Consider the following 25,836-nt stretch of genomic DNA (forward strand, 5'->3'; position numbering starts at 1 on the left):
ACAGGCAGCAGGTCAGGCGATGGCTCCTGTGTCCTCTGTGTGTCTCTTTTCCCTTCTGCAAGGTGTCCAATATGATCGCCTGTGCATTCGGCCAATCAGGTGATGGAAATTAGACCCGCGCTTCCTGACTGGCGGAGAGGCGGTTCAGTGTTAGAAAAGCAAATATTAGTTTGCTTTTCTAACACACCTGAGTGGGCTCTGAGTGCGATGCTCTGTGCTCCGAGTCCACCCTATTTTGAAGCCTATTAGAGCCTCTGACTCTAATCAGGTGCTTAAAAAAAACACCCCCCGCCGCTGTAATTCATGCGCCCGTCATCCTGAAAGGGGCCAGATGCCTGAACAGGGGGTGGCCGTGGCAGGCGTGGATAGATCAATTCTATGCATGAATCATTCCATTCTACATATAGGGGGGTGGCCTGGACAATGGGGTGGCGCCTGTACACCCTTATTGGACGCACCGCCACTGGCTTTGGGAGGTTTTACCCCCTTCATGGCCAGACCATTTTGCTATTCAGCATAGCTCCCAACTGTCCCTGATTTCGAGGGACTGTCCCTCATTTTGAACAAAGTCCCTCTGTCCCTCTTTCCTCCTCATTTTTCCTTCATTTTGGAATGATCTATATAGTTGTATATGAAATGTACTATTTATCTATCAAAAAGTGTTTCCCAGCGCTAAACCTTTCATCCAATTTCTAAATTGCTGCATTTGCAAATTTTAAAAGACAGTATAAGGAAATAATAGTGGTAAGAAAACGCACTTGAGGGGTTAACACATCATTTTTTTGTATAATTCTCCTTTAAAAGAGGCGTGGCAGGGGGTGTGTCTTATGGCTACATACTTTTGCTAATAGGTGCCCCTCATTTCCATCTCAGAAAGTTGGGAGGTTTAATTCAGCACGGCGCTACTTTAACCCCCAGGAGCCCGTGCAATACCCGAAAGAGGGCTACAGCACAGGCTTAAAATGCTGGCAGGGCGTCCATGTACATCCTCCCATTCTCACGCTGCCGGCGTGTTTTGTGATCGCAGAGTCCTTGGGAATTGGCCGATCACTGATTGAAGTAAAGGGACAATCACAGCGGGCCCTTTACCATGTGATCAGCTCTCAGCCAATGACAGGAATCACGGAAGTAAACAGAAGGCGGCTATCGGCTTTTTTTTTTCTTCACTCTGTCAGCGTGAGGAAAAGAATAAAGCCATTAACCGGCTTCTGTTAGAGGGACATCGGTCCCCTTAGTGCCCACCAGTGCTGCCAATCAGTGCCCATCACTGCATTATCATCAGTGCTGCCAATCAGTGCCCATCACTGCCTTATCATCAGTGCTGTCAATCAATGCCCATTACTGCCTTATCATCAGTGCTGCCTATCAGTGCCCATCAGTGCCACCTATCAGAGACCATCAATGCAGCCTCATCAGCACCTCCTGATCAGTGCCCACCAGTGCCGCCTTTCAGTGCCCATCAGTGTCACCTATCAGTGCCCATCACTGCAGCCTCATCAGTTCATCCTGATCAGTGCCCATCAGTGCCTCCTGATCAGTGCCCATTAGTGCCACCTCATCAGTGCCTCCTGATCAGTGCCCACCAGTGCCACCTCATCAGTGACACCTATCAGCGCCCATCAGTGCCACCTATCAGCGCCCATCAGAGCATTCTCATCAGTGCCCATCAGTGCAGCTTCATCGGTCCATCCTGATCAGTGCCCATCAGTGCCTCCTGATCAGTTCTCATCAGTGCCCATCAGTGCATTCTCATCAGTGCAGCCTCATCGGTCCATCCTGATCAGTGCCCATCAGTACCTCCTGATCAGTGCCCATCAGTGCCACCTCATTAGTGCCCATTAATGCAGGCTATCGGTTCCCATCAGTGCCACCTATCAGTGCCCATCAGTGTAGCCTCATAAGTGCCTCCTGATCAGTGCCCATCAGTGCCCATCAATGCAGGCTATCAGTGCCCATCATTACCACCTATCAGTGCCCATCAGTGTAGCCTCATCAGTGACTCCTGATCAGTGCCCACCAGTGCAGCCTCATCAGTGCCCATCAGTGCAGCCTATCAGCGCCCATCAGTGAAAAATGTTTTTTTTTTTGTTTTTGTTTTTTTTACTTTTCGCTCTTTTTTTGTTTGTTTAGCAAAAAATAAAACCCCAGTGGTGATTAAATACCACCAAAAGAAATCTCTATATGTGTGAAAAAAATGATAAAAATGTCATTTGGGTACAGTGTAGCATGACTGCGTAATTTTCATTCAAAATGTGACAGCGCTGAAAGCTGAACATTGGCCTGGGCAAGAAGGGGGTGAAAGTGCAAGAAGTGGTTAACTGGTAATTGTACGGTCATGCAACACTGTATACAAATGAAATTGATTAAAAGAAATTCAAACAAACAGCTTTCTTTTGCTGGTATTTGATCACCACTAGATTTTTTTATTTGTTGTGCTATAAATGAAAAAAGACAGAAAACTGAAAAAAACAAAACAATATTTTTTACTTTCTGCTATAAAACATATCAATAAAAAAATAAAAAAATAAATAAAATGTCATAAATTTTGACCAAAATATAAATGAAACGCAAATGATTTTTTTTTACACAAATAGAACTTTCTTTTGGTGGTATTTGATCACCTCTGCGTTTTTTTTTATTTTTTATTATATACAATATCTCACAAAAGTAAGTACACCCCTCGCATTTCTGTAAATCTTTTCTTCTATCTTTTCATGTGACAACACTGAAGAAATGACACTTGTCTACAATGTAAAGTAGTGAGTGTACAGCTTGTATAACAGTGTAAATTTGCTGTCCCCTCAAAATAACTCAACACACAGCCATTAATGTCTAAACCGCTGGCAACAAAAGTAAGTACACCCCTAAGTGAAAATGTCCAAATTAGGCCCAATTAGCCATTTTCCCTCCCCGGTGTCATGTGACTCGTTGGTGTTACAAGGTCTCAGGTGTGAATGGGGAGCAGGTGTGGTAAATTTGGTGTTATCGCTCTCACTCTCTCATACTGGTCACTGGAAGTTCAACATGGCACCTCATGGCAAAGAATTCTCTGAGGATCTGAAAAAAAGAATTGTTGCATTACATAAAGATGGCCTAGGCTATAAGAAGATTGCCAAGACCCTGAAACTGAGCTGCAGCACGATGGCCAAGACCATACAGCGGTATAACAGGACAGGTTCCACTCAGAACAGGCCTCACCATGGTCCACCAAAGAAGTTGAGGTCACGTGCTCAGCATCATATCCAGAGGTTATCTTTGGGAAATAGATGTATGAGTGCTGCCAGCATTGCTGCAGAGATTGAAGGGGTAGGGGGTCAGCCTGTCAGTGCTCAGACCATACGCCATGAAAAGATATATAAAAAGATTTACAAAAATGTGAAGGGTGTACTCACTTTTGTCAGATACTGTATATATAGATATATACGTAATCCTGCACTTCCTGGTAATGGGCGCGAATGCATGCCCCCGGCGGCTCGTTCCCACTGTGATTATTCACACCGGGGGCCGATGGGTGGGTACCGCAGACTCGATGTTCGCCGGCACCCGCCGATCATTCAGTACAGAGGCAGAACGCAAGTCTATGTAAACAAGGCAGATCGCCGTTCTGTCAGTAAGGAAGGCATGGATCCCGTGTTCTTGCAAAGTAGGGACATGGATCCATACCTTCCCCTTGTAAAAGCACCTCCCCCTTTGTAAGAAAACACCAGCTAGGCACACAGTTAACCCTTTGATCGCCCCTGATGTTAACCCCTTCCCAGCCAGTGTCATTACTACAGTGACAGTGGATATTTTTAGCACTGATCACTGTACTAGTGTCTCTGGTTCCCACAAAGTGTCAAAATTGTCAGTTAGTGTCCAATTGTCGGCCGCAACATCACAGTCCCGCTATAAGTCATTGATCGCCGCCATTGCTAGTAAAAAAAATAATAAAAATAATAAATAAAAATATCCCATAGCTTGTAGATGCTATAACATTTGCGCAAACCAATCACTATACACTTACTGGGATTTTTTCTTTACCAAAAATATGTAGCAGAATACATATTGGCCTTAATTTATGAAGAAATTTGATTTTTTTTTTCACTTTTTTTATTGGGTGTGTTTTATAGCAGAGGTGATCAAATACCACCAAAACAATGCTCTATTTGTGGGGAAAAAAGGACATCAATTTTATTTGGGTACAGCGTTGCACGACCGCGCAATTGTCAGTTAAAGTAACGCAGTGTCGTATCGTGAAAAAATGGCCTGGTCATGAAAGGGGGTAAACCTTCCTGAGTTGAAGTGGTTAAATCTATTGGTCATGTGGTTTTTTTTAAATTTAAGTGAGCTTTGTGTATTACTTCCAGATCTGTACAGTAATCCAGTGTGAGACTTCCTGTAATAAAGACTGATCACTGCTGCTCTCTCTCCTTGTGCAGGAGGACTGGTCTTGTCTCCGCCCCCCTCCTGTTATTCTCTGCAGGCAACTTGTAGTGGGTGGGGTCTGCTGGGCCCCTCCCACAGCTCTGCTCTCTCTCCTTGTGCAGGGTGACTGGTTTTGTCTCTGCCCCCTTCCTGTAGTTTTTCTGCAGGCAGCCTGTAGTGGGTGGAGCCTTCTGGGTCCCTCCCACAGCTCTGCTTTCTGCACAGACTATGTATAGAACTGTGATGATGTCACTGCTACTTTTTCAAGATAATATCTGGGTTTTGCAAAGGCATTTGGTGCACATAAAGTGGATTTTGTATTTGGAGTTCAGCTTTAAGGTCCATGTCCTGCCAAACCTTTTTTGTAGACTCGGGACATATTTTAACCTCTGTCAGGGAGATTTGCCCTCACTTCCTGCCCTGTGACACCCAATAGGAAGGTAAAAGAAGCGAAGGGTGATTTTTCCCAGTGGAGGAAAGGAAAGCTATAGAAACCTGACAGAGGATAAAACAATTCCCTAATCTATCCAGGGTAATAAAAAATAAAGGTTTCGGCTGGAGGTAGGTATTAAAAACACAATATAATATAACGGTAAAGGAGAGTGTAAATGCAAAAAGTAAATATTTCCTCCTGCTCAGTGGTGATATTATATATAATCACAAGATCAAAGAACATTTACTCCCTGCGCGGACTTGAGGGTTAGAAAAATGTAAACCTTCAGCTCATTTTTCTCCACTGGAAAAGCTGAGGGCTGCATAAGCTCCCTTATCTGAAATCAGCCCTATGTCCAAAAATAGGGTGAGTGGGAGGTAAGTGTATCTGCAATAACACTTGTCTATGTTTTTGCCAGCAGCATTAGAGATCGCTGTGGTTATTTGCCCACGTTTAATGGATGTCATGTGACTTAAAGAGGAACTAACATATGTCTGCTAACATAATTTGTAATAAAAAACATCTTTGCCATTCTGAAGCTTCCCTCCAAACACCTAAGACACACTTGTCAACACAAGACTGAGAGAGAGAGCTGTGTATGATGTCATAATCCTAGGCTAATGACCAGACAATAAACAGGAAGTGGGCTGTATAAGGGATTCACTGGCAGAAAAAAAAATGTTTTACTATCCAAAGTTAAAACAACAACAACAAGGGCAGAAGATGAAAAAATGGCTGAAGGTCTGCTGTATTCACACCTCTGCTTTTTAAATTGCAGGGAGACTTGTTGTGATTCTGCCTGCGATTTCAAAACGCCCAGGTGTGAATCACAAATCGCAGAACGCACATTTGTGATGCCATTCTTTTGAATGGCACGTAAAATCGCGCTGCAATCGCAGCAAACCGCATCGCGTGAAGCTTGTCGCCCCAAAAAAGTTCAGGAGCTTCTTTTGGGTGATATGCTTCACACGGTGCAGTTTGCCGTGATTGCAGCGCGTTTTATCGCGCAACAATCACAGCAGAACCGCACCACAATTTTAGATGCCATTCAAATGAATGCCAATCAATGAGCCATCCCACTCCACCTCCCTCTATGAGCCTTCCCTCCCCACCTCCATCAATGAGCCTTCCCTCCCCACCTCCATCAATGAGCCTTCCTTCCCCACCTCCATCAATGAGCCTCCCCCCCCACCTCCATCAATGAGCCTCCCCCCCCCACCTCCATCAGCCTTCCCTCCCCCTTTCCTTCAATGAGCCTTCCCCCTCCACCTCCCTCTATGAGCCTTCACTACCCACCTCCATCAATGAGCCTTCCTTCCCCACCTCCATCAATGAGCCTTCCCTCCTCACCTCCATCAATGAGCCTTCCCTCCCCACCTCCATCAATGAGCCTTCCCTCCCCACCTCCATCAATGAGCCTTCCTTCCCCACCTCCATCAATTAGCCTTCCTTCCCCACCTCCATCAATGAGCCTTCCCTCCCCACCTCCATCAATGAGCCTTCCTTCCCCACCTCCATCAATTAGCCTTCCTTCCCCACCTCCATCAATGAGCCTTCCCTCCTCACCTCCATCAATGAGCCTTCCCTCCTCACCTCCATCAATGAGCCTTCCCTCCCCACCTCCATCAATGAGCCTTCCCTCCCCACCTCCATCAATGAGGCATCACCCTCCACCTCTATCTATGAGCCTCCCCTCCCCATGTACATCAATGAGCCTTCCCTCCCCACCTTCATCAATGAGCCTTCCCTCCCCACGTACACCAATGAGCCTTCACTCTCCACCTCCATCAACGAGCCTTCCCCCCACCTCCATCAAAGAGACTTCCCCCTCCACCCCCCCATCAAGGAGCCTTACCTCCCCACCTCCATCAACAAGCCTTCCCTCCCTATGTACATCAAGTCTTTCCTCCCCACCTCCATCAATGAGCCTTCTCTCCCCACCTCCATCAATGAGCCTCCCCCCCACCTCTATCAATGAGCCTTCCCTCCCCACCTCCATCAATGAGCCTTCCCTCCTCACCTCCATCAACGAGCCTTCCCCCCACCTCCATCAAAGAGACTTCCCCCTCCACCCCCCCATCAAGGAGCCTTACCTCCCCACCTCCATCAACAAGCCTTCCCTCCCTATGTACATCAAGTCTTTCCTCCCCACCTCCATCAATGAGCCTTCTCTCCCCACCTCCATCAATGAGCCTCCCCCCACCTCTATCAATGAGCCTTCCCTCCCCACCTCCATCAATGAGCCTTCCCTCCCCACCTCCATCAATGAGCCTTCCTTCCCCACCTCCATCAATGAGCCTCCCCCCCCACCTCCATCAATGAGCCTCCCCCCCCCACCTCCATCAGCCTTCCCTCCCCCTTTCCTTCAATGAGCCTTCCCCCTCCACCTCCCTCTATGAGCCTTCACTACCCACCTCCATCAATGAGCCTTCCTTCCCCACCTCCATCAATGAGCCTTCCCTCCTCACCTCCATCAATGAGCCTTCCCTCCCCACCTCCATCAATGAGCCTTCCCTCCCCACCTCCATCAATGAGCCTTCCTTCCCCACCTCCATCAATTAGCCTTCCTTCCCCACCTCCATCAATGAGCCTTCCCTCCCCACCTCCATCAATGAGCCTTCCTTCCCCACCTCCATCAATTAGCCTTCCTTCCCCACCTCCATCAATGAGCCTTCCCTCCTCACCTCCATCAATGAGCCTTCCCTCCCCACCTCCATCAATGAGGCATCACCCTCCACCTCTATCTATGAGCCTCCCCTCCCCATGTACATCAATGAGCCTTCCCTCCCCACCTTCATCAATGAGCCTTCCCTCCCCACGTACACCAATGAGCCTTCACTCTCCACCTCCATCAACGAGCCTTCCCCCCACCTCCATCAAAGAGACTTCCCCCTCCACCCCCCCATCAAGGAGCCTTACCTCCCCACCTCCATCAACAAGCCTTCCCTCCCTATGTACATCAAGTCTTTCCTCCCCACCTCCATCAATGAGCCTTCTCTCCCCACCTCCATCAATGAGCCTCCCCCCCACCTCTATCAATGAGCCTTCCCTCCCCACCTCCATCAATGAGCCTTCCCTCCTCACCTCCATCAACGAGCCTTCCCCCCACCTCCATCAAAGAGACTTCCCCCTCCACCCCCCCATCAAGGAGCCTTACCTCCCCACCTCCATCAACAAGCCTTCCCTCCCTATGTACATCAAGTCTTTCCTCCCCACCTCCATCAATGAGCCTTCTCTCCCCACCTCCATCAATGAGCCTCCCCCCACCTCTATCAATGAGCCTTCCCTCCCCACCTCCATCAATGAGCCTTCCCTCCTCACCTCCATCAATGAGCCTTCCCTCCTCACCTTCATCAATGAGCCTTCCCTCCACACCTCCATCAATGAGCCTTCCCTCCCCACCTCCATCAATGAGCCTTACCCTCCCCTCCCCTCCCCCCCACCTCCATCATTGAGCCTTCCCTCCCCACCTCCATCATTGCGCCTTGGCAACCCATGACCATGTGCCTGCTTGCCGGTTTTTCTTCCTTGGACATTTTTGGTTTGTGCTGACCACCGGGAACATCAGTTTTGGAGTTGCTCTGACCCAGTTGTCTTGCCATTACAATTTGGTCATTGTCAAAGTCCCTCAAATCCCTACGCTTGTCCATTATTTTTCTGCTTTCAACACAACTTCAGGGACAACATGTTTACTTGTTGCTTAATATATATCCCACCCACTTTCAGATGCCATTGTCATGGGATAATCAATGGTATTCACTTTACCCGTCATTGGTCAGAATGTTATGGCTGATTGGTGTATATGACGATCAGTAAAATAGTTCCTTATTGTTCAGCGCGCAGTGTGGCCAGCCACGCCTTTAATAACTGACATATCTTAGTTACACAATATCTGTTATTACTTTGTTTTAGCCGATGTCTTACCAGCACACGATCAGCCGCGGAGCCCGTGTACGGCCCTAAACACACAGACGCTGTTTGATTTTGGCCTGTAATTGCTTTGTTGTATCTGAACTGCAGAAAAACACACAGATAAAATACAAACACGGGAGCCGCTTCACCTGCCAGAGAATTTGTATTTCTGTCTATCCATACCTGAGATTTATACAGACCTGCCAAACAGCACAGGTAGGCCAGGGACCTCATTATTCTCCACTGCAGATAGTGTTTATCAGGAGTGCCGATCTACCTTGAAAAAGTATTCACACCCCTTGAATTTTTCCACATTTTGTCATGTTTTGTCAGGTTACAACCAAAATCATAAATGTATTTTATTGGGATTTTATGTGATAGACCAACACAAAGTGGCACATAATTGTGAAGTGGAAGGAAAATGAGAAATGGTTTTCAAAATTTGTTACAAAAAAACATGTGAAAAGTGTGGGGGGGGCATTTGTATTCAGCCCCCTTTACTCTGATACCCCTAACTAAAATCTAGTGGAACCAATTGCCTTCAGAAGTCACCTAATTAGTAAATAGAGTCCACCTGTGTGTAATTTATTCTAAGTATAAATACAGCTGTTCTGTGAAGCCCTCAGAGGTTTTTTAGAGAACTTTAGTGAATAAACAGCATCATGAAGGCCAAGTAACACACCAGACAGGTCAGGGATAAAGTTGTGGAGAAGGTTATAAAAAAATCTCCCAAGCTTTGCACATCTCATGGAGCTCTGTTCAATTCATCATCCGAAAATGGAAAGAGTATGGCACAACTGCAAACCTACCAAGACATGGCCGTCCACCTAAACTGACCGGCCGGGCAAGGAGAGCATTCTTCAGAGAAGAGCCAAGAGGTCCATGGTAACTCTGGAGGAGCTGCAGAGATCCACAGCTCAGGTGGGAGAATCTGTCCACAGGACAACTATTAGTCGTGTTCTCCACAAATCTGACCTTTATGGAAGAGTGACAAGAAGAAAGTCATTGGTGAAAGAAAGTCATAAGAAGTCCTGTTTGCAGTTTGTGAGAAGCCATGTGGAGGACACAGCAAAGATGTGGAAGAAGGTGCTCTGGTCAGATGAGATCAAAACTGAACTTTTTGGCCTGAAAACAAAACACTATGTGTGGCGGAAAACTATCACTGCACATCACCCTGAACACACCATCCCCACCGTGAAACATGGTGGTGGCAGCATCATGTTGTGGGGATGCTTTTCTTCAGCAGGGACAGGGAAGCTGGTCAGAGTTGATGGGAAGATGGATGGAGCCAAATACAGGACAATCTTAGAAGAAAACCTGTTATGCCCTGTACACACGGGTGGACTTTTTGGGCAACAAAGGCTCGATAGTCTTTCAGACGGACTTTCAAACGAACGGACTTGCCTACACACGATCACACCAAAGTCCGACGGATTCGTACGTGATGACATAGGACCGGACTAAAACAAGGAAGTTGATAGCCAGTAGCCAATAGCTGCCCTAGCGTCGTTTTTCGTCTGTCGGATTAGCATACAGACGAGCTGATTTTTTGATAGGAACTGGGTCCAGCGGAGTTCTGACGTAAAGATTTGAAACATGTTCCAAATCTAAAGTCTGTCAGATTTTCGACAGATACAGTCCGCTGAAGGTCTGATGAAGCCCACACACGGTTGGATTGTCCACCGGATTCGGTCCATCAGACCAGTCCGGTCGAAAAGTCCGCTCGTGTGTACGCGGCATTAGAGTCTGCAAAAGACTTGAGACTGGGGCGGAGGTTCACCTTCCAGCAGGACAACGACCCGAAACATACAGCCAGAGCTACAATGGAATGGTTTACATCAAAGCATATTCATGTGTTAGAATGGTCCAGTCACAGTCCAGACCTAAATCACATTGAGAATCTGTGGCAAGACTTGAAAATTGCTGATCACAGAAGCTCTCAATCCAATCTGACAGAGCTTGAGATATTTTGCAAAGAAGAATAATGGGCAAAAATGTCCCTCTCTAGATGTGTAAAGCTGGTAGAGACATCCCCAAAAAGACTTGCAGCTGTAATTGCAGAGAAAGGGAGTTCTACAAAGTATTGACTCCGGGGGGCGCCATACAAATGTACCCCCCACACTTTTCACATATTTATTTGTAAAAAAAATTGAAAACCATTTATCATTTTCCTTCCACTTCACAATTATGTGCCACTTTGTGTTGGTCTATCACATAAAATCCCAATAAAATACATTTATGTTTTTGGTTGTAACATGACAAAGTGTAGAAAATTTCAAGGGGTATGAATACTTTTTCAAGGCACTGTTTTCGGTATCTACTTACATGAGTCCATTTAGGCACAGCCAGAATTCCTAAGCTTTGATAAAGGGTGGGGGGTTTGGCCCCCGAAACGTGTTGCCTTTATTCTGCTATAAGTTAATTTTTACCATTAGACCCTGGACCCTTGGACAATTGTTTGGCGCTCTCAATGGATTGTATGTACAGTAACTGGATCCCCTCCACATGATTGACAGTGAGGGATCTGCCACCGAACTATGAGATCATTGTTCTGCTCCCTCTTTCATTCAGCACGTTCATGCACTGGCCTCTCCCTCTCCCAGTCTGAATTCTACTGTACAGAAGGCTGATAAAAACAAGAAAATCCGGTATTTAGACCAGATACACTTAAGCCCCGTACACACGATTTGACAACAAACATGCAAATTAGCTGTTTTAAGGCAACATCCGCCCGTGTGTACGCTCCATCGGACAAACTTTTTCGGTTTTCATCGGACAAATGTTGGCTGTGCGAACAGACAAACTTGGCGGCAACAAAAGTCAGACGTTGGCAAGTCCGATCGTGTGTACACAAAACCATCGGACTTTAGTACAAAGTACCAACACGCATGCTCAGAACCAATGCAAAAGATCAGACAACAGTACGGAAGTTGACCAAAGGGTGGCGCCGGAGAGCTGAAGTCTTCTTTTGAAGTGTTGTCAGTACATTGAAACTTCACTACGTTTGTGTTTGTTGCCTAAAAAGTCCTGCCGTGTGTATGCTTAACAAGTTCACGGCCAACGCCCTTTGTACAGAAATCCACGGGAAAGTTTGTATAAAGTCCGATCGTGTGTACAAGGCTTTAGAGGTCTATTTATTTTAAAAAATTGCCGTGTGAATGTTTTACAAATAATCCCTGTAATGTCTATACTATGTGTGAGATGTCATCTTCTATTTATTTCCTATGATCACCAACTCCATCTAGCGGCCATAATGTGGTATTGTCTTGAAATACCGCAATCAGGAAAATTCCACCTTATGGCCACTAGATGGAGCTGAGGATCATAAATATATAGTATAACATAATAAATATATTACACAGATTATGGGGTTTATTTGTGACAGCTGTGCGAATGCTTGAGGCATTTGCACATTGTTTTTTTTTTTTATATATACATTTTTATATAAATATATATTTTTGTTTGATATAAATTTATATAAATATATATTTTTAAAATAAAGACCCCTTAATGATGTATCAGTGATTACAGAATTGCATTAAATAGTGTTTTTTACCTTTGTCTGAGGTTTAGCTTTATTGGAGTGTGCATCATTTCAAGAACAAGCAAAAAACTTTGAACAGTCATGAGAAATATTTTAACAATGCAGCTCATTTGCATTATTTAAAGGCATTTCCTAAGAAACAGATAACTCTTTTTTGACTTACAGAGTCAATTTTGGTCACTAGATGACGCTGAAGATCATAGGAAATACATTAAAAATAACATATTAGACACATAATGGGGGTTATAAATGATGGCTATGCAAATGCTGAGTTCAGCCTTGACACAACCTCAGAGTATGGAGTGTAAGCAGGGGTTAGTTTCCCTTTTAGTAAGGCCCCTCCCTTGGATGGTTGGTGGTGGAGTCAGTACCCCTTTTATAAACTGTAATGGGTGGAGCTCCAGTCAGAAGGGAGCATGGGAAGAGGTCACCCCTGACTTACATTATATAGCTTTGTGACCTGAGCAGAAGAGAGAGCTCTTTGGAGCTGGACTGACCTGAGGCTTGGGATGAGGACCCAGAGTGGCTGTACAGAATGTTAACCTGCTCAGTAAACTGTTGGAAAAGCATCCCATGTGGACATTATTTATTTGAGGTGGTGGGCCTTAGGGCTGGAGCACCATTAGAAAAGCATCCTGTGTGGACACTCTTTATTCAAGGTGGTGGGCCTCGGACCTGGAGCCCCATTGAGAAAGCATCCTGTGTGGACCTTCTTTATATAAGATAGTGGGCCTCTGACCTGGAGCCCCATTAAAAAAGCATCCTGTGTGGACCTTCTTTATTTGAGGTGGAGGACCTCAATTGTGGAGCCCCACTGGAAAAGCATCCTGTGTGGGCCTTCTTTATTCAAGCTGGTGGGCCTCAGACCTGTAGCCCCATGGGAAAAGCATCCTGTGTGGACCTTCTTTATTTGAGGTGGAGGACCTCAATTGTGGAGCCCCACTGGAAAAGCATCCTGTGTGGGCCTTCTTTATTCAAGCTGGTGGGCCTCAGACCTGTAGCCCCATGGGAAAAGCATCCTGGGTGGACCTTCTTTATTTGAGGTGGAGGGCCTTGATCCTGGAGCCCCACTGGAAAAGCATCCTGTGTGGGCCTTCTTTATATAAGGTAGTGGGCCTCTGACCTGGAGCCCCATTAAAAAAACCATCCTGTGTGAACCTTCTTTATTTGAGGTGGAGGACCTCAATTCTGGAGCCCCACTGGAAAAGCATTCTGTGTGGGCCTTGTTTATTCGAGCTGGTGGGCCTCAGACCTGGAGCCCCACTGGAAAAGCATCCTGTGTGGGCCTTCTTTATTTGAGTTGGAGGGCCTTGATCCTGGATCCCCACTGGAAAAGCATCCTGTGTGGGCCTTCTTTATTTGAGGTGGAGGGCTTCGATCCTGGAGCCCCACTGGAAAAGCATCCCATGTGAACCTTCTTTATTTGAGGTGGAGGGCCTCGATCCTGGAGCCCCACTGGAAAAGCATCCCATGTGAACCTTCTTTATTTGAGGTGGAGGGCCTCGATCCTGGAGCCCCACTGGAAAAGCAGCCTGTGTGGACCTTGGGCCTGGAGCCCTACCTCATGAAGATACAGGAGTGGAGTCCCTGGTCAGCTTGGTGGAAAGCATCAATGAATCCAGGTCGCTTACATGGATATATCAGTGAAGGGCCGTCATGTTTTACTTGTGTCTCAGAGCTGAACTTCAACCCTGCCCTGCTATGCAGAGTTAAACATTGAATGTGTTTGGAGTAAAGGCTGCACAAAATTAAATATTAATATTAAAATATAACAGAGAAAGGGTGAGCAGCCCAAAGGAGTGTTGCGTCAGCTGAACGTCCCTCTCGTTGAAATCAATCTCTCTGGCAAATGAAAGAGGTGGCAGGTAGCCAGTCCAGGCCTCTGGTAGCTTTGGGCCTTCATGATTGCCTCCAAGCAATCATCAACAGCTAGTTGGTTGCCCGCAATTGTCTACCAGTTCTTTTTATTTCTGGTAAGGTGTCATAGTAGCTCCTGATTTGATCCAGAAGAAGTCTCAGATACTGTAGAAGTCATCCTGAGACACTTCATCTTCATCCTCCTCTTTCTGATGGTCCTCCGGCTGGATATAATTGTCCTCGATGAAGCCATCTTCGTCGTCTTGGTGGGGGATGGGGACGCCCGGTAGCTCGCTTTGCGACTCGGCTGCCCACTCGTTCTCTGGCAAGGGACGATGGCGGTAACTGCGGAAATATCGATGGAAAACCTTGCACTTGGCGGCAGCGGCTATTAGAAGAGACAGAGTGATGGCGATGAGCACGAACCCCACTAGATACGGCCAGCTTCTGCCTTGAGATACAGATGGGGGTGAAGGAGAAGCTGAGGAACACAAAAAGAAAATTATTATTATTTTGCAACTTTTTTTTATCATTTAATGGCAACAAATGAATCCAGTATATTGTAGAAATTCTGTCTACTTTCTGAAAAAAAAAATCAGCTAAATACATTCCAGTTGCATCACAGCAAAAGTCTGATTTCCTTAGGAAGAAGCCACGGATTGAGTAGAAAAGCCTGTCCCCTGCCAGCGTGCTGCAGAGAGGGGTTTGCAAAGGCATTTGGTGCACACAGTATATTCTCTGTGGTTATTATGGAATATATTTAAAGTGGTTGTAAACCCTTACATATACCCAGTACAGTGACTGGCCTCCTACATAAGTTGTACCTATTTATCTGCAGCCCTCTCCCTTTTACAGCCCTTCAGTGTACAGAATTTAAACAGCATGTCTCAGCTCCAGAAGGAGGTGGGGATCTGATGTCACACAGTACAGAGCAGGTTGTTGAGTGCAATCTGAGTAGTGGTGGCTGGTACTGAATATTGTGGAGGGGGGGCACGGCTCTCGACCTCAACCCCCCCAGAGTGCAATCCATGACCTTACCTTATACTGCAGTGCTGCAGTACAGGTGAGGGGAGGAGACCGATGGCGAGTTGAATCCGGAATACGGCTCCAGGAAGAGGCTGTTGCTGACGGGGCCGTTGCTTCTCCTCCCTGCCGAACAGGAAGATTCCCTGGACAAATGGGTCTCAGGATTGGCCGGAAGGAGAAGCGGAAAGACATTAGCGAATATTAATTTGCTAATGTAACGCAACTGGGTGGGCTCAGAGCTCACCTTTTTTTTAAAGCCAATTAGAGCCTCAGGCACTAATCATGTGCTTAAAAAAAAAAAAAGAAAACCCTGCATGGAGATTAGGGGCTGGGCGCATGGATTAGGATTAGGGGGGTGGCACCCCTAATGAGCAGGCCGCCACTGAATCTTAGACTTTAGTGGAGGGAATGGATACACCCTCCTCTACACAGCCTCATAGAGAAAAAATGAACAGCTGAGGCTGTCAATCACCTGCTGTGTGCTGGAAGGGGAGAGAAGGCGGAGCCATCTCTTGGGATTGCATGGTGTCTACATAGATTGTCAGAAGTGACTCCTGCAGATGGTAGAGGAATGACAGAGCAGACAGATAACTGGGTGATTTGGATTGAGGCAAGTACACACAAGAGAAGGATATGCTTTGTTCATTTTTCATTTCAGAGGTTTACAACCACTTTAAGGCTGGAAGTTAGAAATGCAGCTGTGCAACTTAATAGCTTAACCTAACCCCAGACTCTGATCCTCATTGCTGGCCATATACTGGTAGTCTTTCCTGGTAGTCGTTCATGTAAAAAATCTCATCAATACATTCAATAATGCCATCAGAGAGTTAACAAATGTTATTTGAAAGTTCCTAAAAATTTCATTTTCTTGTAACATTCGAATTATGGAATAAATGGGATTTCCTAAACAAAACCCACATTCACTGTTAGAATTTCATGTGTTGGAGAAAAACTTTCCATCCTGTTCCTTTGAATTTTCTCATCACTGTGGTAGAATTTGATTGTTGATTTGGCCCCATTAACGATAAGAATATCACACGATTGTTCTGAAATCACATTTTTTCAACCACAATTCTACCCCTGTGTGACCAGTTTAGCTCCACTCTATACCTATTACCCTCAAATTAACTCCCAATCTTAGTAATAATTATCCTCAAACTTTAGTCTGACCTTCAACCTAACAGCTAAAGCCTATCACCAGACCTTATCCTGGACCCTCAACCTAATACATAACCCTTCATCTAATATCGAACTCCAAACCCTACCCTGATCCTCAAACTCATATCTATCACTTAACCTCCACTGTACTCCTGACCCTCAATGTAGCTCTTACCCTCAGCCTAACAATTCCAAGCCCTACCCTTGAACTTCAACCCAACAACCATGACCCTGAATCTCAGCCTCACACCGAACCCTTAACCTAACATCTAGTTCTAAATCTTGCCTCTTATGCCCCGTACACACGGTCGGACTTTGTTCGGACATTCCGACAACAAAATCCTAGGATTTTTTCCGATGGATGTTGGCTCAAACTTGTATTGCATACACACGGTCACACAAGGTTGTCGGAAAATCCGATCGCTCTAAACGCGGTGACGTAAAACACGTACGTCTGGACTATAAATGGGGCAGTGGCCAATAGCTTTCATCTCTTTATTTATTCTGAGCATGCGTGGCACTTTGTCCGTCGGATTTGTGTACACACGATCGGAATTTCCGACAACGGATTTTGTTGTCGGAAAATTTTATATCCTGCTCTCAAACTTTGTGTGTCGGAAAATCCGATGGAAAATGTGTGATGGAGCCCACACACGGTCGGAATTTCCGACAACAAGGTCCTATCACACATTTTCCATCGGAAAATCCGACCGTGTGTACGGGGCATAAGTCTCAAACTAACATCTGAAACCTAAACTTAGACCTGTTCACTGATCCTCATTCTGAAATATATCACCAAACCTAAATCGTACCCCTAACCCTCAGTCTAACCTTTAACCCTTAGCCCAACTTCAACCCAACATCCAATTAACCCAAGTACTATGACCCTGACTCTCAGCCTCACACCTAACCATTAACCTAACATCTAATTCTAAATCTTACTCCTTAACCTCAAACTAACATCTTAAAAACTAACCTCAGACCCTACCCGACTCCAAATCTAACCCTTAACCCAACATCTATTCCCAAATCCTAACCCTAGACCTCATCCTAACATCTAACTAATCCAAACCATAACCATGACTCCCAGCCTAATACACACGGTCGGATTTTCCAAAGGAAAATGTGTGATAGGACATTGTTGTCGGAAATTCCGACCGTGTGTAGGCTCCATTACACATTTTCCATCGGATTTTCCGACACACAAAGTTTGAGAGCTTGCTATAAAATTTTCCGACAACAAAATCCGTTGTCGGAAATTCCGATCGTGTGTACACAAATCCGACGGACAAAGTGCCACGCATGCTCAGAATAAATAAAGAGATGAAAGCTATTGGCCACTGCCCCGTTTATAGTCCCGACGTACGTGTTTTACGTCACCGCGTTTAGAACGGTCGGATTTTCCGACAACTTTGTGTGACCGTGTGTATGCAAGACATGTTTGAGCCAACATCCGTCGGAAAAAATCCTAGGATTTTGTTGTCGGAATGTCCGAACAAAGTCCGACCGTGTGTACGGGGCATAACACCTAACCCTCAACCTATCATCTAATATCCAACCCTACCCTTTAAAGTCAACCCAACATCTAACCATAAATCTAATCCTGCATATAACTGTAAGCATACTTATGTCATGGTCCAAAACAAAATTAATTCCCCAAATTTTGGTTCTGAAGTATTTTACTATGTAAGTAAACAGTGATAAAAGTGTGGTGAAATGATACCCAAAGTAAAGGACATCTTAGTGGTGAAGAACCATTCAAAGACTCCCAGTGTGTCAGGAGAAGGCAGGAACTGCTAGCTGTAGCTGGGTGTCCAATGTGTGTTGTATGTACACTGCAAACCTTCTGCAAACACTCAGAGGAGATCGAATGAACCTAGACATGATTGCAACATAAACAGAAAACAGTCAGGGTGAGTCAGGCCTTTTAATCTGCTGTTGGCAAAACATTCATTGGACTCCACTTCCTTCTTCCTGGAGGCTAAAAGAACCAGTTTTGTACCGCAGATACAATTATTGGTTTTGGTGGACAAAACATGCACTTCTAACCTCAAATATAAATTCTAACCTTAAATATAAATCAATGAAAAAAATATGTGTCAGTCTCAGAGTTATTATTTGAGCCTTATTGAGCAGCACGAAGAGCTTATTATCAATACAAACCCGGCTGCTGTTCAGTTTCTACTGCAGCCTTTCTCAACCTTCTTAACTGCAAAAGAACCACTGAGATAATTTCAGGTCTTTTGGCAGCCCTGCTAAAACCAATTCATTAGGGGGCTGTGGAAAGAATACCCAATACATTGGTGGTCATTGGAAAGAAAGCTCCCTTGCAGTAGTGGCCAAAATGCCAGTCTTAGACCCCTTTCATACTGGGGCGGTTTGCAGGCGTTATTGCGCTAAAAATACCGCCTGCAAACCGACCCAAAACAGCCGCTGCTGTTTGTTCAGTGTGAAAGCTCGAGGGCTTTCACACTGAAGCGGTGCGCTGGCAGGAGAAGAAAAAAACTCCTGCAAGCTGCATCTTTGGAGCGGTGAAGGAGCGGTGTATTCACCGCTCCTAAACCGCACCTGCCCATTGAAATCAATGGGGCAGCGCGGCTATACCGCGGCAATACCGTGGCTATAGCCGCGCTATGCGAGCGGTTTTAACCCTTTTTCGGCTGCCAGCGGGGGTTAAAACCGCACCGCTAGTGGTCGAATACAGCCGCAAAAACGATGGTAAAACAGCGCTAAAAATAGAGCTGTTTTATCGCTGAGGCCACCACCGCCCCATTGTGAAAGGGGCCTTACAGACAGCTAAAAAGACCACTGGTGTCATGCAGCTGGCTATGCCAAGTGGTGTTGGCCCTGGAACCCTGGTTGAGAATGACTGCTCTAGTATCATGTAGAAAGCATATTAAAAGAATCCTATCAATCATTGAAGCCAATCAATTAGTGGTCATTGGAAAGCCTGCTCCCTTACAGTAGTGGCCGAAATGCCACCTGCCACCCTTAGACAGCTAAAAAGACCATTGGTGTCATGCAACTGGCTATGCCAAGTGGTGTTGGCAATGGAACCCTGGTTGAGAATAACTGCTCTACTATCTGTAGCACTCTCTAGGTAGGTTGGAGCTAGATTAAGATTTTTGTGTGATAGGTAAGTTAATTTTAGGCAGGTCTGGCTGCCAGGCCTGTTTGTTTTGATCTGGTCTGGGAGTGGCTCAGGATAGAAGCTGGTGACTCACAGGTAGCATCATGAAGACCTCCCTCTTCTTTCTAGGGCCTTCTGGAAGGTACTAGAAAGAGAGGAGGAGAGGAGAGGTGGAGCTGCCTGGGGTGTTCTAAGGAGCCCTGACAAATCCCCAACCAGGATTGGCAGGGGGCAGGCCTCCTTAAATACCCAGGACCAGCCCAGCTGGGGGGGAGTTGGAATTGTTCAGAGCTTGAAGATGGAGTGCTGGGCCATCGGGGCCTTTGAGGTAGCTCCCCAGTCTGGGGGGGTGACCTTGGGCCCGGGGCTCGGGTGCAGATGAGGCCCTTCAAGAAACCACGAAAGCATCTCTGACAGGAGGCACAGGAGGAGCAAAGAGGACAGAAGGAGCTAGCATTGCCGAGCAAATCTTCAAGAAGACAAACAACTGATCACAGCCAGCTGGGCTGGTGAGTGACAAGCACAGTCAGGAGGACTAGGGAGGCACGCCTGAGAGGACTGGGAGCATGTAGTCTGGGATGGGTGCAGAGCCAGTGGAGTGGACTGTGTTGTCAAGGGCAGTGGAGAAGAGCAGCTGCAGCCAGGAGGGCTGGCAGGGCCTGAAGATGGGTTATTGGGCTTAGTAACCAGAGATAGGACAGCTAGCACCACAAACTTTCTTTTTGCTACAATATAGGGGCCCGCCGTCCCTGCCTGCAAAAGACTATTGCTTAGGCCTGGCTGAGTCAGTGTCAGGCCTAATCAACATGTGCTAGCTGTGCCTGGAACCTTAGAGAGGAAGTGAAGTGATGTGCAGGAGGAGAAATGGAGCGAACCTTCTGAAGTGTACATAAGTTGTCCCAATTGATTGTTCTAAAATTCCCAATTGATTGTTCTAAAATTCACTGGGCATCCCTTACTTCCTATACCCGATCCAAGTTAAATTCCCTCAATAAAACACAAAAAACAAAGCTGACGGACTGTTCATTGTCTTGGAGTGTCTGGATGTGAATGCCGGGCTGGGCAGGGTGACAGGTGGGCCACAACACTTAGCGGCCCCTACGGGGGTACCGCTACATATCATGTATAAAGCATAGTAGAAGAACCCTGTCAATCCATCATTGCAGTCAATCAATTAATTATTACTCAAGATACTTGAGCAGGAGTCAGTTGGAAGAATGGCTATTACATTAGTGGTGATTGGAAAGCATGCTCCCTTACAATAGTGGCCAAAATGCCACCTGCCACCCCTACAGACAGCTAAAAAGACTATTGGTGTCATGCAGTGTGTTATGCCAATTGGTTTTGGTGCCGGAACTTTGCACGCACCATCAAATGTGCGATCAATCAACCACAACTGAACCCCTTAGAAACCTTTGAAGGAACCCTAGGGTTCCATGGAAACCTGGTTGAGAATGGCTGCTCTAGTATCATCTAGAAAGCATATTAGAAGGTTCCTGTCCACCACTAAAGGTCCATCAACTGATCAATACTCAAGATACTTGAGTATTGAAAATAGAATAGAAAGAAAATGAAAGGGGGAGGACAAAGAAGAGACAGAGGAAAGAAAACACGAAGGACAATAATTAGTCATTATGACCTGCATTATTCTTGAAATTCTTGGCAAGCTATCTGAACTCTATGTTTTAGATGTTCTGAACTCTATGTTACATGATTATATTACATGTGGGACTTACTGTCGTTTAGTGATGTTCCGTTGTCTGGCTTTTCGGTGACATCACGAATAAAGCGCTTAAGGACCTTGAACTCATGGCTGACCCTCTGTACAGGATGACCCCTCTCCTCTCTCAGTGACTTGCAGGAGCAGAACAAGCCGGATACTGGAATAACAGCACAGGAATTTATCATTCAACATCCACCTTATTAACCGCTTTGTGTCAGCTGCCCCTCTTTGCTAATCCCTCTACTAGCTTCTGATTGCCCAGGGAATAAAATTCAAAATACTAACAACTACTATAACATGTACATCACCAACCTTGTCTCAAAATATCACCCAAACCATCCTCTGTGCTCCTCTCAAGACCTATTGCTCTTCTTCTCCCTCATCACCTCCCCCCACATTCACCTCCGGGACTTCTGCAGAGCCTCTCCCATCCTCTGCAACCACCTACCCCAATCTGTCAGACTATCTCCTACTCCGTCAGTTTTTAGATGATCCTTGAAAACACATCTCTTCACGGGAAGCCTATCCTGCCTCTATCAATTAACTGAACTTTTATTTCCCCATCAATTCTTCCCTACACAGTTATCTCCTTTTGTACCACTTGCCCGTCCCTTTAGATTGTAAGAACATGACCTTCTCAACCCTCTTGTCTTGAATTGTGTTGTAACTGTACTGTCTCCCTTTATATTGTAAAGCACTGCACAAACTGTTGGTGCTTTACACACTCACCTTCCAAACCGCATCGAATTGTGGGTGTGGTCAAATTCCACTAACATTGGGAGGGTCTTAAAGGGGCAGGATCATCCAGTGAGGGCGTCGGCCTCTGCACTGTAGGCCTCTGCACTGTACACTGGGCACCTGCATCTCCCTTGCCCCCATCTTGCACTCAGTGGAAGCCATTGGGAGACAAACTGTCACTTGTAAACAGAAAAGCCGGACTTCTGTGTTTACAAGCAAAAGAGGTGAAAAGGAAGCAAAGGGGCCTGAGCCAGAGGTGGTGGAACTGAGTTCCACCAAATTCCAGCTGAAAAAAAGCCCTGATTATACTTCTAACCCCCAGTGACCTCCCCCCAAAGATTACACCTCAAACATGATGTGTAGCGGATTGGTTGGCTTAGCTAAACCACAAAATCAAAACTAAAACTAATAATGACGTCTATAGATATGTTTGTCAGAACTGATCATGTTTAAGATGAGGTAAAGTTCTGATCCTAAGCTTAGGTTTCCCTGAAGGACCTCTGGATAACCAGGAACAGGTGGAGTCCAGCTGCACAACAGGTATAGATATGCAAGCACTGAGGAGCCATTACACGCATACTTTTAAAATATTCCATCAAACTCTACATTGGGTAATATGTATTTTTTTAACCAATAGCTGACAACATTATAAAAATATAAAACACAACAAAGCTTATGGGTTGGTGGAACATTGCGTTAGGGCCATACACGTGACAATGTTCAGCCAAGTTCAAACCATTGGGATTTGCAAATACTGCATGAATTTCCAGAAACATCTCACTCCCCTTGAGTCCTATCGACAGGGCTGGACTGGGACAAAAATTTGGCCCTGGAACTCATCCAGACCGACCCACTCTAATTTTGCAAACAAGCACAAAAACAGTATACTGCGCACTCGCACGAGAGTGACGTCATCACGGCCCTGCTATCCACATAGCAGGAGCACGCAAACCCAGAAGAAAGACCAGGTGAAGGGGGAAGCCCCCGGCAGCAGTGACAGCATGCTGCTGGAGGGCTTCGCTTCAAAGGTAAGTTTGTCATGTGACAATAAAATCGTGCCCACACTGCAAGGGCTTGTATAGGTCCAGGCAGCATGAAAAAGGAAGATTTGCTTACTTGATCCTCCATCCTGTTAGACTGGTCCTCAGAGTCTTCTCCCCCATGCTCCAAGGTCTTCTGATGTCATCAAGACTGATGCAGAAACCATAACACCATTTCTTTCCATTGGGGCCCTCTTCATTCTATAGGGTCCTTCTTCTAGGCCCCCTACATACCATACAACCCCCTAAATTCCATAGGGTCCTTCTTCCCATTGGGGACCCCCTTCATTTCATAGGGTCCTTCTGATAGGGCCCCTACATCTCAAATCTTTATTCCTTAGGACCCCTTCTTCCCACAAGAGCCTCTTCATTCCGTGGGCCCCCTGGATGTTTTGTATTTTCGAGCCTCCCCTCTACCCCCTGGTGTCCCCCTGTCACCTGCCCAAAGCCTGGCTCTGCATTATATATTTTACAATAAAAAAGAACTATTTTTATTCAACCGCAGTAGTGAGAAGCTGCCAACATCAAACAGGTTACCACAAACCCACAGATATATTGAATATATAGCAAAGGATGTGGCGCTAACTAAAATAACATCAAAAATCCATTCGGTGCAGATAATGATTCAAATAATATGCACAATCCAACATAGCTAAAAGTTAATCAAAAGTGTCAATTAATATTGAAATGAGCATAAAAATATTTTCAGCAAAAAATTCATATATAAACCATGCTTATAATTAAAACCATTATATCCAAACTATGTCCATGGTATTAAAGTGCAAAAAGAGTGCAAAAAAAAAGGGTTTTAATTATAAGCATGGTATATATATGAATTATTTGCTGAAAATATTCAATATTAATTGACACTTTTGATGAACTTTTAGCTACGTTGGATTTTGCATATTATTTGAATCATTATTTTCACCAAATTGATTTTTTATGTTATTTTATTTAGCGCCACATCCTTTGTTATATACAGTATATATTTACAGATATATGCTATATACAGTATATATATACAGCCATATGTTATATACAGTATTCAATGGCTGTACCGGACTGGCCGGTTACCTGGAGGGGTTCCTGCAGCACCGTCATCCTCCGGCCTCCCTCGTCTGCTCCGGGGACCTCTCTGCCTGTCGGCTGCTCTCAGGACATCACATCAGGACATCACACGGCGGCCTCATTTAAACTCACAGCGACCGTTACCCCGGGGGCCGCCGGAGATAGCTGGGTTTTGTTGGCTGAAGCTGAAGAGCTGTCGGAGAGGAGGGGGGCGGAGGTAGCCGAGCGGTGACGGAAAAGGACGAGTATGGGCCGGAGGTGGCCGAAGATGTGTGCAGTGTTCTGAAAGCGCTGAGTGGGGGCAGAAAGAGCCGAAGTGCACCGCGCTCCGCTCGGAAGCTTGATACCTAGCCATGGGCAGTACAGCGGTGCTCAAATTAATGGCTGCGTGAGTAGCGCAGTCATTCATTTTAGCAGGCTATCATTGAAACCGGCCCACTGACCCATCGGCCCACCGGGAAAATCCCGGTAGTCCCGATGGCCAGTACATGCCTGCCTATCGACCACCAGAGGTGGGTTGGTTGATTGAAGAGTAGTGTATTAATTGTATGCACCTTTCAACACACACAGAATCTTAAAGAGGAAGTAAACTTCCTCTGCTGACATGTACGTATAGGTAAGCCTATAATAAGGCTTACCTATAGACAGGCCTTTTTTCAGGGGGAACTTGGTGGAACTCAGTTCCACCACTTCTGGCTCAGACTCTTGAGGGGGGCCTGCTCACCACAAGCACTTGTAAACACAGAAGTCCGGTTTCTGTGTTTACAAGTGATAGCTCTGCACTCTGTATGTAACCCCCCTGTAATGCAATCCAGGTATGCCCCTAGACCCCCAGGGAATTGCCACTGTGTGCCCAGGCAGCTGCCAATCTGTGCCCAGGCAGCTGCCAATCAGTGCCCACTTCAATGCCTACCACTGCCAGTGCCACCAGGGATGCCCATCAGTGCCTCATATCAGTGCTGCGTATCAGTGCCCATCAGTGCCACGTATCAGTGCCCAGCAGTGCCGCCTATCAGTGCCGCCTATCAGCGCCACCCTATCAGTGCCCAGCAGTGCCGCCTTTCATTGCCCATCAGTGTCACCTATCAGTGCCCATCAGTGCCAACCAGTGCCACCCAGTGCCACCCATCAGTGCCGCCTATCAATGCCCATCAGTGCTGCAGATGAGTGCCACCCATCAGTGCCACCTACCAGTGGCCATCAGTGCCGCATATCAGTGCCCATCGTCAGTGCCCGCCAGTGCCCGCTCATTGGTGCCACCTCATCGGTGCCGCCGTATCAGTGCCTGTCAGTGCCTGTCAGTGCCGCCTTATCAGTGCCCATCAGTGAAAGAGAAAACTTACTTTTTTACAATTTTTTTTAACAGAAACAAAAGCAAAACTTTTATTTTTTTCAAAATTTTCGGTCTTTTTTTATTTGTTTAGCAAAAAATAAAAACCGCAGAGGTGATCAAATACCACCAAAAAAAAGCTCTATTTGTGGGAACAAAATGATAAAAATTTAGTTTGGGTACAGTGTAGCATGACCGCGCAATTCTCATTCAAACTGTGACAGCGCTGAAAGCTGAAAACTGGTCTGGGCAGGAAGGTGTAAAAGTGCCCTGTATTGAAGTGGTTAAGACCCTCCTACTTTTTGTGAAATTTGACTGACCACACCCACTATTTAATGTGATTTGGAGGGTGTGTGTGGGTGGAGAGGTTTTGGGGGGTCGTGGTTAAGTTCCAGCACCTATTGTTTGAGAAAAAAAGCCCTGCCTATAGCTAGTGAAAATATCTCCTAAACCTGTACAATTTAGGAGATATT

At 45.9% G+C, this 25,836-nt stretch overlaps 1 protein-coding gene across 5 annotated transcripts in view; it reads right to left on the bottom strand.

Annotated features, from left to right (window-relative positions):
* Nucleotides 1–12,297: 12,297 nt before the first annotated feature.
* Nucleotides 12,298–25,836, bottom strand: part of LG07H1orf210 (linkage group 07 C1orf210 homolog) — a 29,049-nt gene continuing 15,510 nt past the window's right edge. For all 5 annotated transcript variants that reach the window (XM_073593904.1, XM_073593902.1, XM_073593905.1 and 2 more), the window contains exons 4-5: nucleotides 21,201–21,344; nucleotides 12,298–14,631 (exon numbers count right to left, since the gene is read on the bottom strand). In XM_073593904.1, coding sequence (XP_073450005.1) covers nucleotides 14,309–14,631; nucleotides 21,201–21,344 — 467 coding nt within the window. In that variant the 3' untranslated portion in view covers nucleotides 12,298–14,308. The remainder of the gene's footprint in view (nucleotides 14,632–21,200; nucleotides 21,345–25,836) is intronic.

This window comes from Aquarana catesbeiana, linkage group LG07 (genome assembly GCF_042186555.1).
Source record: "Aquarana catesbeiana isolate 2022-GZ linkage group LG07, ASM4218655v1, whole genome shotgun sequence".
NCBI classification, from domain to species: Eukaryota; Metazoa; Chordata; class Amphibia; order Anura; family Ranidae; genus Aquarana; species Aquarana catesbeiana.